Source organism: Falco naumanni, chromosome 2 (genome assembly GCF_017639655.2).
Source record: "Falco naumanni isolate bFalNau1 chromosome 2, bFalNau1.pat, whole genome shotgun sequence".
NCBI lineage: Eukaryota > Metazoa > Chordata > Aves > Falconiformes > Falconidae > Falco > Falco naumanni.
Window position 1 is genome coordinate 74,833,201 of NC_054055.1, and position 13,856 is coordinate 74,847,056.

Sequence of the window (13,856 nt, forward strand, 5' to 3'; positions counted from 1 at the left end):
AAAAAGGCTGATGGGAATGAAGCTGTACAAAATACAGATAGACAGAACCAGGACAGATTTGACCTTATTTACCTCTCCTCCAGTGAGATATCACAGATATGTGTAGTAAGACTAGTACACTCAGTGAACATTATGAATAATCAGATTTAAATGCTGTGCTCTAATAACTTCATTTTCTGTTCATATTTTTTAAAGGTGAAAAAGGCAGAGGGCTGTGTAATCAGACTGTGCTGTGGGGTACATAAGAAGGCAGGTGCTGTTTCTCAGGTCACAGAAAGTTGCTTTGCCGGACAAACATCTTTCAGGACCCGGGCACACTCTTCAGTGTCAAAAGCCATCAAGATAGTGGGAAAGACTTGGGCTTACTCCTTTCGGAGCCTGCTAACAAAGGCAGTTTGGATGTCTGTGCCTGGGCAGTGCACAACCAACTGTGTTAGCACCATGCTGTGTGTGTGCTCACATTGGTGAGCACAGTTGGAAAGGGGATGTTCGCACTCTACAGCCAGGAGGCAAGACCTTCCTGGGGCCAGGGCACAAGCACAGGCGAGTGATGTAGGATTGATTTGGTGCACTCAGGGCATTTGCACACACTTTTCCTGGTCTGTGAATAAAATTCACCTAGCCCCGAAAAATGTGTGCACATGTGAAGTGGAAAAGTTGTGGAGGCTGGTGACAATGGTTTGTTACTCATCTACAGGCAATGAGGCTGGCTAATGCAAAGCTGGTAACAGCTGTTAGGGAGTCCACAGCACTCTAGGCTTCTTTTCTTGCATGGAGAAGGGTGGTGACCTTAAGCAATAAGCAGAAAATGGTGGCATGGCTTGAAACAATGGTGCCTGACCTATATCTGAGCCAGAGGGGGGCATATATTCACCTACATTTGAGACTGTGCCCTGTACAAACTCCTGTATGAAGAATGTGTGACAGAAATGAGTGAATGTGAATGAAGTGATAAAGAGGGTGTCCTTTTATTCTGACCTATTTGTCTCCCTGTAGAAAAAGAATGGCTGTAACTGTGGTTTTCCCCATTACATTACAGAAGTACGGGATAAGGGAAATGAGCAAGAGGTAGGCGGGACTTTTACACCCTGTTACATGAGCAGTTCAGAAGATCTTAGTAATGAAATCACATTGTCAAAGCACACAAAAACACGCCACCAAGGCAAATTCACAGCTTCCATCTTTTTTGTGCCCCATTACTGTAATTGCCACAGGGAAACCAGTTTTCAAGGAGGAGGTAGGTTTACTTTTGTTTTTGTCTGGGTTTCTTTATTTTCTTTTCTGTTACTCCAAAGAAGCTGGGCAAAGAAATACTGTGTTTTGTTATTTGTGCTAGTTTCAATGTTGTTAAAATAACTGTGAGGGGTGGATAGACACTGCCTGTAAGTGCATGCTTTTGTCCGATGAATGTCTTAGCCAAAATTTTTATGGTGTATTTTTTCCACAGTCTGAAAATAATTATATAAAAATATTTTTACATTACCAGAGTTTCCAGTGTTACTGGCCTCATCCACAGAGAAGTATTTTGCTTGTGAAGTTGAAACCTGTGTTACAGCACTGAAGAGTGCCTATGTAAATTTCTCTTGAAAACGCAATCAAAGTGGAAATGTTCAGATTTTAGCTCTTTATACCATTTTGCAGAGTGAATCCCTTTTAGGAGTACTGCATTTAGGCACCAGTAGAATGGAAGCATGTCAGTGTCTTTTATTACAATTTTAATACTGAAGTAGAAGATTTCACTTATGCACAGTTCTCTGAAAATGTCATAGGAACGTAGGCATAATTTTATCCTCATAGCCCATCCAATATGTAAGCAGTAGTTCCATTTTGTATATTCCCCAACAAAAATAACTTTCAAAGTGTTTCAGAGGCAAAGCTGTGAATTAAAACTCAGATGTCTAGTCTTAAGTACAACACCCAGCACAAATAAGATATTTTCCTTAATGAAAAATAGTGATATAAAAACAAAGTGTAAAGTTTTGGGGTTTTTTTAACTGCAAACTTTACTTTTCTTTGGTTATAAAAATCATAGCAGTATTGAGACATGGTAAGATACATGGTTATATGCTACTTAAAATCAGCAGGCTATTGGGCAATTTTTATTCTCATCTAATCAACTCTCTAATCAACCTGGACAAGAATAGCCACTCCAGCAGGACTACAACCTCACTGATATTTCCAAATTCCTATCATGACCATCTCTTGTGGACATGTGTCAGGATTTGGCATTCTCTGAGAGCAGCTTGTGCTCTATCAGAGTCTAGCAGTAACCAATTTTCATAAAAGGTTTATAAACTACAGTCCAGAAAGGAAACAACTTCACACAGAAATACTTTAAGCTTCCTTAAGATTTTGATCAACAATTTGCACAGGAATTATTTGAGATGTGAAAGAAATCTGGACCACCTCTGGGAAAAATAGTACTGTTCTACTACTGTAACTTTTTCTAAAGAGAAGCAGCATGTGATACTAGCATAGATATAATAAAGAGGAGGAAAAGGCATTTTCAAAAATAAATTTGCAGCTTTCAGTAAGAATAGTGGCAACATGTCTAGTACTTACATGTGGATTCCAGACGATGTAAGAGGGGAAAGGAATGAATCCTCCTGGATTCACCTGACCAAGGTGGATACCTTAGTCTTAGAGGGATCCTTCTGGACCATTCACCCTGGGCTATGCTTTCAGTGACTTGCAGGAAATAAATATAGTGAAAGCTTCATTTGTCTTGTCCTAGACTAGGTTGAATAAACTGTTTCTTTCCAAACACTGTTAAGGCAGTACAGAATTACTGGTTCCCCTGTGGGCATATCTTTACAGCACTTGGGTAAATTTAGGAAGACAAACTCCACCCCACAACTGACAGCACATTCAGAGTTAAGTTAAAAGATTAAAGCAATGTAATTTCCTTTTATGCATTTCCAATAGCAAGTATGTTTATAGTCCTTTAGAAATTATCTGACCTTTTGTGACCTAGAGTCAAGAGCAGATTATGCGTTTCCTATTCAAGAACTACTGAATAAAAGTAAAAATCCTCTTGGGCTCAAGGCCCAGAGGTGAGACCCTGTCCTTTCCTGTTAACAATACTGATTACCTCAAAGAACTGCAGAGCCATATTTTCTTTTCTCTGATATTTTTCTGAAGCTACTACTCCTACACCCTTTCTAACATCTGCCCAGGAGATGAAGAAAGAGTGCACTACAGAGAAATTTAACTGTTCTTTGCATCACAGCTCACAGAAAAGGATCATAAGAGTGTGGTCCTATCTCTTTTTTTAAGAAAATAACAGTAAGTGACAAATAGGGGGTTATTAGAAGAGGAGTGGTTAAACAAGAAGCCACTAGGACTAGCTAATCCTCAAGTATAAATTCTAAAGAGAAAAAAATCACTATCTTATTGAAATAATGGGAGAATTGTCTCATGAAGACTTAGCTTCATTCCAGGTGTTGCTAAAAATAAAACTGTAAAACACAGTGGGTAAATACAGTAGGCTCAAAAATAAACCTTAAAGGAAGGGTAGTCATAGTTGTCCACTCTGCTGGATTTTCTCCGGCATATCCACAGAAAGGTGAATAAAGAAAAAATGAAAAATATATCCACTCAAAACCTGGGAAAAAAGTCCTGTCAGCAAAGGGAATAGAGTGACTCGTACATATCTGAGCGATCTTCCCAGCATGTGCATGATGTGGGTATGAGCGTGACACTGTGCAGCTTGATTATGTCTGTTTTGTAGGCAGAGGGATGTTCTGACTGTGGAACTTACGCCAATTAAACAACGTCTGAGTATCTCTACGCTTCTCTTGGATATAAAGAACTGAGGCCGTAACTGAAAAAGCCAAGGATGTGGTTTCATTTGCTTTTTCCTTGACCACAATGCTATTTTAAGAGTTCCTTTCACCTTATTTCCTTTGTTGCCAGACAACTCAACTGCTTGTTGGGCTACACATGAACCAAGTTGTGATCTGATTTGAAATCAGAATAACCCTTTTTTCTTTTGATTTGCAGCATTGCCAAAGGCTGTCCCATCCCTCTAAGGATGGAAGGAAGGAAACATCTTCATTTCTTCTGTAAATGAAGAAGTACACAGTTTTGATTGACCCTGGGCTATAAAGTGAATCTGTTGCAGACCAGAGAATTGGGCAAAGCTTTCCATCACCTCAGTACAGTACCAGAATCACTGGACTCTCAGGACTGGTTGGTTATACCTATATATGTAAACTTATACATAAACTGGGTATAAGCAACTGTATCCTGAGAGCTTAGATGCCTCTAGTGACTAAACAGGGGTCAACACTTCTTGCAGCAGCAGAAATAGCTTGGAAAGCTCCACTCTGGGTTTTTCTTACTAACCTACACTTAGCAAGTGTAAGATGAGCTTCACTGTTTGTGGTAAAGGATGCCAAGCCAGATTGAAAAACAAGAAGAAACAAAAACTTCTGGGGTGGAAGGAGCATTATTATTTTTAGTGGTGATCACTTCTTCAAAACTACTCACCATGAGGCCCCACAAGGAATGTCACTAGTAAACCAGGGAGGCAGGATGGAATTAGGAAGGAGCCATGGAGGATGGGGAAGGACAGGGGATGCTTAGGCCAACATTGCTGTTGAAAAAAACACTGCTAAACCAAGCTCTTGAAATAGTTTCAACCTTCCTCATGGAAGAGAGGAAGTTTTCAAGAAATCCAGGAGTACTTTGACAACTTTGTTGCCCCTTGAACAATTTGTTATTATTTCCAAAGGTGTCAGAATGAAATGGTTGCTACTTTTAGGACTCCTTTGCAAGGTCCTGTCCCTGAGCAACATTTCTCCTAGTACATGGTGATTCCCAGTGTGATGAGCATGAAATGAACACTTCCACCAAGGAGCTCTGAGACATGGAGTTTAATTCATCTAACTCTATTTGTAGCCAAGCTACACAAAATCATACTAGGTCAGATCTCCTAGATAACAGCCTTTGCCTCTGGAAACTGTGATCCTAGCCACCTTTACTATGTGCCTACACTTGTAGTACACCCAAATGAAAGAAACTTCATTCTGTAGAGTAGTTGCAAAACCCTCCATACAGCACAGTAGCTGCCTGGAGCAATCCATGAAAATAAATTATGTGCAAGAGTGTGTTTGAGCTTCTTCTTTTCTAGAAAATAATTGCTTTTTCTCACATTACAGCTGAACAGAGGAAAGGAGCCAGAAGGAAAACAGACCTTTTGAATTCTCCTATTGCTTATCCTATGGCAAGGGATGTGGTAGAGGAAAGAAAAAGAAAAAAAAAAAAAAAAAAAAGAAAAAGGGGGATTCAAAAGAGTCAAAGGAAATTAATGGGGGATCAGGCTTTCTTGGACTGCTAAGCACAGTGATCTGTGAGGTAGTCTTTAACTTTGCAAGTCCATAAGGCATTGCTTGCTGGTAGATGAGAGAGCATGTAGGCAAAGGCCTGCTTGGTGCTTTCACTCTCATTATGCCTTTCTCCCTAAGCATCCACTGATGTCAGAAGTTTTGGTCTGCTCAATAACAGCATTTCTTTTTAAATCCGTGCTGTCAGCTACATGATCAGATGCTTGTGGGAACATAAGGAAAGGAGGTTTCCAGCCTGGACTGCAGTGAATCTTGAACAGTGGACAGTCACTTGGTGTCAAAATAGACACATAGGGAGCTTTAAGGCTAACTAAGGAGGTACATTTAAAGGTGGTACATGTGGTGGTTAAGTTTAATGAATCACTGCCTTAGAAAGCTGTGACCCAGTCCTTCAATTCATGTTGACAGCAGCTGAAAAGACGTACGGCATGATTATTATTTCCTGTTGGAGATCTCACCTTCTGATAGGGAAGAAACAGGCAATGAAATCATTCCGCATGTGAATAAACAATTTGAATAGTCTTTTAACTTGAGCAAGCTATCAACTTCCACTTTGGTTTTGTCTTGGTTTTACACTAATGACAGGGATATTCAGGCCTGCTTCTATCAAATACAGTGCAAACAAAATTCCCCATAACTTGAATCCAAAATGCCAGAACAGATTAGCAACTGTTTTCAATTCAAGATTGAAAAATATGTTATCCTCCCTTCAAAATCATGGCACTTCTGCTTGGCCTAGCTTCAGGAAGCAGTCTCAGGGTTCGGTTGTAATCACCCAGCTGTTACACAGAAGAAAGTGGTGTACAGCTTATTTTAAACCCTTAGTCCTTTATAAGTCAGCCAAGGGTCAGAGCAGTTAAGACACACACAGGAGAGAGAACTTGCCTTGCTCATGGTTGTTGAATTTATAGTCCATTGTAGACTGGACTTTAGATAAACAGGGGATCTTTTAGATAAACAGGGGATCTAAACAAAGGACACAACAGCAACTGTCTTTGTTATTAGCTTCCACTACATCACTGTGTCCAAGTTGATTAAAGAGTTGATTAAATCCTAGCCACATCTTCAGCATCTGCAACAGTGGTAGATAGTCCTCATGGCTCAACACAAATAAAAACATTGCTATCTTCAAGTAAGCCCGTAACTGCAAGACCCAAATATGCAGTTGGATTTACTAATCAGTTGGGTAGAAATTACTAAATGATCTTGCAGAAATATGCATGATTTGAGCAGTTGTACAGTCTTTTGGCAGAGTGGACATGGGATATTCTTCCTGTGTTTGCAGGCATGAATGGGACAGCCATTGAAAATTTTGTCTGTGTTATTTTCAATGTTTCCTTCATGAACTGCACTTGGCATGTGGGCAGGACTGCTTCAAGAGACACACAATATTTCCTTTACTGGAAGACTTCAGTGTAAGTAGGTCTGCTTGAATCTAGGGAATTTTGATTTCTGGTCTGACATGTAACCTATCAATATCTAATGCAATATGTCATTGTAAAGGAACGAAGATTTCACAGGATGCCAGAATTACATCACAGATAATTATGGAAGGAACATAGGATGTAGTTTCCAAAATGTGACAATAAAAGACAAGATTGCTGATTTCCTGGTAAACGGGTCAAGAAGTGGACAAAACATTCTGTCATATAAGAAGAAGATTTTTCTGTACAGAATTGGTAAGAACTTTTTCTATTTTTATTTCCAGGTTTATGCTAAGAGAATGAAGAGTTTATCCCTGGGAAAAAAAGCATATATATTTTAAAATACTGCTCCTCAGAAATTTGGGGGGTTTTCCCTTTTCCCCAACCTTGATGGATGAAAAGTCAAAAGTCAAAAGAATGAACAAAAACAAATGAATGCAGAGACAATCTGAAATCATAGGTTGGAGAACTGTGAACATTTCAGTCAAATATTTTTTCTCTGAAAGAAAGGTGTCATCTTTTGGAATGAACTACCTAAAAATGCCTGAGTGGGGCTATCTAGATGTCAGTCTTATACTGTTGTCTTGTAATTCTGTTCATCTACATAATATAAAAGAACAAATTATCTTAACACTGTGAGCAAAATCTCATTTTTTCCTAATGAATGAATGTTGCTAATCATTAAAAAAATTAGAAAAAGAAATGACTTCTTTTTAATCTGAACACAGAAAAAAAAACCCAAAACACAAGAAGCAAAACCCTGCACAGATTATACACTGAAGTCAATAAAATCTAACAAATGGTTTGCGCTTTTTAATTTTACCTCCTGTTGCTGCTGATACTCTAGTCTCCTACTCTGGAGTGTGGGAGTCCTGCTTCAGAATATGGTATGAATATAGTAATTCTGGTAAAGCTGCATTACATCTTTTTAGACCAGTTACTTGAACATCTATACTGTAAAAAGTCAGAGTGAGAAGAGCTAATTATTAATCAATAGTATTTCTGATTATATTATTATAGAAAAACTCACCCCTCCATTAAATGTCACTGTGAACTGTACAGAAGCTTCTCATGGTTGTGAAATTAGGTGGCAACCACCTCGCACAAGCCACACAAAAAGACATGCTTGTTTCAAATATGAAATTGTCATAGAAAACAAGGTAAGAATAATTATAATTTAATAGTATTTTCTATGCTTGTATTTCCACATATACTACCATAAACCAATACCCTTTTTTCTTTCCCTACTTCAATAATCTCTCCTTTTTGACATGTAGTGCCCCTCTTGCACATGAGCTTAGGGCTGCTGTCACTGACAAATAGAGGCAGCAAACTGGGGGAATGTTTTCAGTCCATTGTACAGCCCGTCCTTAAAGAAACTGGGCAAAGGAATCCCATACTGTGGGTGAATAGCTATTCTAGCACATATGGAGGCATGGACCATATTATCTGACAAGTTTATTATGAACAGTTATAGCATACATCACATGAACTCTAAATACAGTACAAAAAAGCAAAGCTACTGTTAAATTTAATACAACCAATTTTGTGTCCCTGTAAGGCAGTGTGGGTCCAAGTGTAGTCTTGGAGTCCTACCACGGCTTTCTGATGAAATTAGGTCAGGACCTTCTGTTCTGTGGTGTTCCTATCTGCAGTCTCCTGTCCCATCAGTCACTTTTTATCAAGTTTTTCACAAACTCACTTTGCATTTGTTCACATTTCTCGTAGTCATCATTACTGCCCAGTCAGGTTTTATTTCTTACTAAAGTAAGTCCAAAGAAGTAACACATGCATTGTTACGAAGGTGCACCTGTAAGTTAAGATGTGCTGCAAGAGCCCTTGGGTATCTCAACCTGGAACCCCATACTTTACATCCCCGCCCTTTGTGTATCCAGCCTTGCTTCCTTCTTCTATTGCCCCATTTGCTGACGCTGCCATGCTGTTGCCGAAGGAGTTTTGGAGTTTAGGTTTATCTAAACTAGGTCTGCAGCATGCACATTGAAGATGGTTGCACTACAGCTGTCACTATCAGGTGTAAGGGGCACTAACACAGTATTTGTTCATTTTGGCTTTCATTAAGTTCTGTGTCCTTTCTTTTTAACTTAAAGTGGAAAGAGCTATCCATGCCTTTGAATAAAAATAAATATTCTGTCAGGTTATTGGAACAGAATATCCAGGTTTTCCAGGTCTTAATTGTATATCGTTGTTATTAAACTTCTCAGTAACTACAAGTATTTTGAAGACTTGGATGAATATGGAAAGCAGTTTTGCATCCATCAAAACCAAAGCCTGAAGTATTTGCAGAAAAATTTGTTTGCTGTTCCAACAGTAAAAAAAAAAATACAGTGGAGACATAACGTAGCTAAATTAAATATTTAAGCATGTATTAGCTACATAGACAAAATTTTTAATGGAAAAATATATTGTCTGAGTTTACTAGGTTTTTTAGATTTTTTTTTTTTTTTTGTACAGGTAAAAGTAAAATTTTAGTTGGTGGGTAACCTGAGCCTTTTTTTGTTTAGTTCTTTGATACTCAGTTCTGCAGTCAAATTTAAAGGCTACAGTATTTCAGAGCACCAGTGGTGAGGAAAACCCTTTCTGTGGAAGAACAGCTTAACTTCACAGTCTTTAAAAGAAGGCATTTATAATATTAGATGTGTTTGGTTTTTTTCTTGAAACTCAAACGTTCATTAGACAGGACCCTTTATTATACAGTAACAAAAAAATAATCATAAAAATTAAAACTTTCTCTTGTTGCTAGGCTGATCCCAAAAAACCCATCAAAACCACATCGAAAACAGTAAGTCTTTATTACCATATTAATCTAACATTTATGCTGGGTTGAAATTTCATCTACATCAGAGCATCCTCCAACCAAGTTGTTCCGGTTTCACACTACCAGTTTCAGTATACTATGTTTGCTTTTTAGTCACAAGTTACCTAAACTCAAAGGTTTAAACAGTTATTTATAAAACATGATAAAAAAAACTCACCTGCACATGTGGAACTTTACATTACTTCTATGCAAGTCACAAAACCTTCCATTTTACAGTCTTTTATACTTCCTACTAAATTTATATATATGTAGAAATATGGATCATAATTCCACATTACACTTACAAGACATAAAATGTGGAGAATCTTTTCTTTATTAATGGTGTCTGGAAGGGGTTGAGATGGAGGAGGCAAGAAAATATCACCTAAAAGATTAAGCCAAGTATAAAAAAGGAAGAAAATAACCCACAAGTTTTCAAGCAAGCTCAATATTCTTCTGAGAAGAATTTCAACATATGTCAAAATAGTCCCTTCTGTATAATCTGGCTGTTACACTCCAGTTTTGAAAGCATCCACGGTAAGGGAATTCCAGATTTTTGAAGAATTACTTTCTAATAAAATAAATAATTTACAGACTGAAAATAAACTATTAATTTTTTTTCCAATATCACCAATTAAAAAATATTCAGACAAAAAGAATTAGGATGGAACAAGTTAATTTCTTAAGTGATGATTTTCTATTCAATTTTTACTCGTCTGTTCACAGAAGTATATGCAAAATTTTCTTTTGCGATTCTTTGCATCATTAAATGAACCTGATGCATTAATAACATCTATACATCTGGTGAATAAAAATCTCTCAGTCTAGTTGTTTCTTATTTAGGCAAGAAACATCACAGGAAACTCCTATATATTTGGGAGCTTCAGCACGGAAAAAAGGTACAGCGTCAAAATCAGAGCAACTGACAACGGCTGCTTGGTGAGCTCAAGCTGGGGAGAGTGGAGTACACCCGTAGAGTTTGGTAAGAATGAAAATCGCTTCCTTGACCTAGTTTTTCCTCGGTTGTTACTCGTCTGCCTCACTTATGATCCCTTAGAGATGGGAACACAATATTTGCAGATTAGTTTGCTAGGATGAGAAGGAGCAAAGAAGTGCATATCGCTGAATATGAGGGAGGTCTTCAAGCATTCTGGTGTGACAGTGCGTGCTTCTTGCAAGGAGATAATGAATAAAGCAAACCTTTTTGAGGTCTGTTGCCAGCACTTTTCCTTCTTCTATTTCTACTTTTGGCTTTATAAAGTGCTCTTTTCCCCTGTTACTCTCTGCCACCTTGGATTTTGAAGTTCTCTGTAGGCCTCAGTTCCTCACAAAATGCTTGGTAAGGTCTCAGGTTGCCATAGACAGTCCACCACTGCTGGACATCCCACTCCTTCACATGTTACAGGGCACTGAGGTGCTAAACTAAAGAAGCAGCCACTTCATACTGGTCCTTGATATGATCATGCAAAGCAGGTTGCACAAACCTGTGCAATCATTACTATTCTGTGATACTAACACGTTGAATACTGCTTGTCTTTCAGGAGAAGAAGCCACATCTACATCATATATGCTATTTCTGATTCCAGTACTGGCAGCAAGTCTCATACTTTCTCTCTGCGCAGTGTAAGCCTTATTTCTTGTGCAAAAATTTTATTCTGTAGTGAAATAACACCTCTTTCCCCAACAGAAAATTTCTGGCCTCTTTTTAAAGGAGAGGAAGGAGAGGGAAAATCCACACTGTACTATAGCAGAAATCATGACCTGTTGGATGTCCCTCAAGTAGGCTATGCATTTCTGATTCCCAGTCTTCTTATTCACTTGATCAATATAAAACAACACTTTCCAAAACTGGGACAAGGCCTTATGTCCGTGCCGCTTTCCTGCCATCAGACCCTGCAATGTAGATGGGTGGTACATTAAATTGTTTCCTTGTTTTGAGGATATTTCCCTTTCAGATACTTAAAAAAACAACTTCTATGATTCTTTAATAATTCATAAAATAAATTATCATCAAAATTCTGAACAATGAAATGATACCATTATATTCAGCCTATGTAATTTTTAGTTACTCTTTCACTGCTTTTGTCTTAGAAGAACAAAATAGTACCTCAGAAGCAGTACCTATTCATATGTTTGCATATTAAATCTTTGCCAACCTTTTTGTCACTGTAGAAGAATTTATTTGAAAAAAACTTCTCCTACAATACCACAGCCAAAATACGCATTCCCTGAGCTCTCTCCAGAAGATTTCCAGGTATGTTTTCTATGTGTTTACCTGAAATTTGTTGCAAATAACAATCCACTGCAGTCATAAAGATATGACTAAAGCATCAGAGAGATGCCCAGAAGCAAGGATAAATTTTCTTTCTTTTTCTTGTTCTTGGGGTATTGAAAGAGAAGGTCCACATGCAAAGAATTCTGGTTTTGCCTTTTCCATTCTGAAATAGTTGTCATCCATCTACCTGGAGCATTGGAAAATATACACAATTTCTCCCTGTTCTCCCTATAAGCCATATGCTATCACTACAATAGTGCTGAGCCTAAGCTTCTCAGCAAAATAATAACACAGAATCAGACTGTTGGTCAACTGTGGGGAGAGAAGGGACAAAGTAAATCTACTGCTGGCCAAAACCAGTTGTGTCATAGTAGATGTTGAGACCCATGTTAGTATTTGGCAATGATACTGCAAGAAGAAAAGTTTCTAGGGTGTGGTAAGCAAAAATGTATAGCAGAGAGCTGGGAGGTTTAGCTTATGAGGAAATCTGGAGAGACTCATAAGAAGAAGGAACTGGCAGACAGATGTTGCAGGATCTGCCCATCTGACGAGCATGTTGCAAAGTTTGCTGCAATTTGCAGTCTTTAAATTGGCTACAACCAGGTCTGGAAACAAGAACGTGTCTGCAAGGACACATTGGACCACTGGTGTGATTTATAAATTCTTTTACTTTCTGTTCCTTTGTCATGTTAATTTTTCCATGTTTAAAAAGATGAGGTTTCTGGCTTTTGAGTTGGAAAGTCTTTCATTCCTCCTTATGGAGGGAAGACTTAAATATGTCTACTTCAGTTCTCTCATTGAGAGAATCCTAATACAGCTTCTATATAATAAATAACAACACTCTGAATGACAGGAGATTCATAAATTGTAAACTCGTGAGTAATCTCATGCACGAAACGCTAATAAAATGTTTTATTCTTCCTTTAATAGAGAGAATATAAGAATCAATATATAAAACATGAAACTGGAGAAATAATAACAATTATTGAAGAAATGAAGTGAATTTCTTCATGCATGTGAAGTGAAGCATGCAAGTGAAACAAATAGCTTGAATTTTTTCAAATATATGTATCTTGTATGCAGTAATTTACAGGCTTTTTTCCCCCTCTCGCAAGCAGAGAAAATAGCATTGTCTGTAAAGACCATGCCCCAAGAGCTTATCTTTAAAAGCCTCTTTGTATTTGATTGCATTTTCAATAAATAATTTCTTTGGACTATTTTTGTTTCTTCTTATCAGAAGTATTCATGCAATGTTTCAGCTAAAACACTTCAGTAGTGCTTTGGAAGTTAATACACGACTTTTCAACACCAAGCAAAAGAGTAAAATAAGAACAACCAAACTTAAGGGGGTTATTCAGGATCTTGAGTAGTCCAGTGCCTTAGAAAAGGTATAGTCATTTCAAGATTGTGATCAGGAATAAAAATTTTTCATCTCTATGAAAATCCACTGAACACCAGCCAAGATTAAACCTTTTAGAAATTATCATTTGCTCATACAAAATTATTTGTATGAGCATATATTATTATTATTAAAAATATATTAAAATATATTAAAATTAAAATATTATTAAAGTGTTCAGGAGACAATTTTCTCATAAGTCTTTTTGTTGCCTACAAACTATGCTGCTGCCCACTCTAGCACAGCATGCCCTAGACATTGCCTCCTGCTTTTCACCACTTCATATCTGGTAGATGAAAAAGTAGCTTAAAATATGATCACTAACAGGTACCAGATATAATTATGTGTATATGGGGGTGGGTGGGAAATGTTGGAAATTGAGCTTTTGAGCTCTCCAGCAGAAGCCTGCCACTTGCTAGCTGCAAATGGAACAGGCTGGTTGTGGGGCTTTGTAACATCTGGACAAAACAGAAGCAGCACACCCTGGATCCTTCAATTAGTAAGGAGGTATGAGACAAAACCATCAATTTGGAGGCTAATCACACATTGTGCTTCTGTGGATGGATTATTTAGATTGGGCAAACCTGGGTTTAGA

At 37.8% G+C, this 13,856-nt stretch overlaps 1 protein-coding gene across 2 annotated transcripts; it reads left to right on the forward strand.

The window, feature by feature from the left end:
- The first annotated feature begins 1,119 nt into the window (after nucleotides 1-1,119).
- Nucleotides 1,120-13,076, forward strand: LOC121083948 (granulocyte-macrophage colony-stimulating factor receptor subunit alpha-like). Of its 2 annotated transcripts, none has more exons than XM_040584881.1 (9): nucleotides 1,120-1,237; nucleotides 6,634-6,763; nucleotides 6,852-7,027; nucleotides 7,793-7,932; nucleotides 9,534-9,572; nucleotides 10,431-10,569; nucleotides 11,129-11,210; nucleotides 11,760-11,841; nucleotides 12,793-13,076. In XM_040584881.1, exons 2-9 carry the CDS (start codon nucleotides 6,636-6,638, stop codon nucleotides 12,862-12,864), a joined length of 858 nt encoding a protein of 285 aa, XP_040440815.1. In that variant the 5' UTR covers nucleotides 1,120-1,237; nucleotides 6,634-6,635; the 3' UTR covers nucleotides 12,865-13,076. The 2 variants fall into 2 exon arrangements, with proteins under 2 accessions (XP_040440815.1, XP_040440816.1); XM_040584882.1 differs by lacking the exon at nucleotides 12,793-13,076 and adding an exon at nucleotides 11,299-11,366.
- The last annotated feature ends 780 nt before the right edge of the window (nucleotides 13,077-13,856 follow it).

Bases quoted from the DNA above. Each gene is read 5' to 3' on its own strand.
- LOC121083948 (XM_040584881.1), top strand. From the start codon at position 6,636: ATGAATGGGACAGCCATTGAAAATTTTGTCTGTGTTATTTTCAATGTT. The intron at 6,764-6,851 runs GTAAGTAGGTCT...GTCATTGTAAAG, and splicing joins CTTTACTGGAAGACTTCAGT to GAACGAAGATTTCACAGGAT. The intron at 11,211-11,759 runs GTAAGCCTTATT...TTGTCACTGTAG, and splicing joins ATACTTTCTCTCTGCGCAGT to AAGAATTTATTTGAAAAAAA.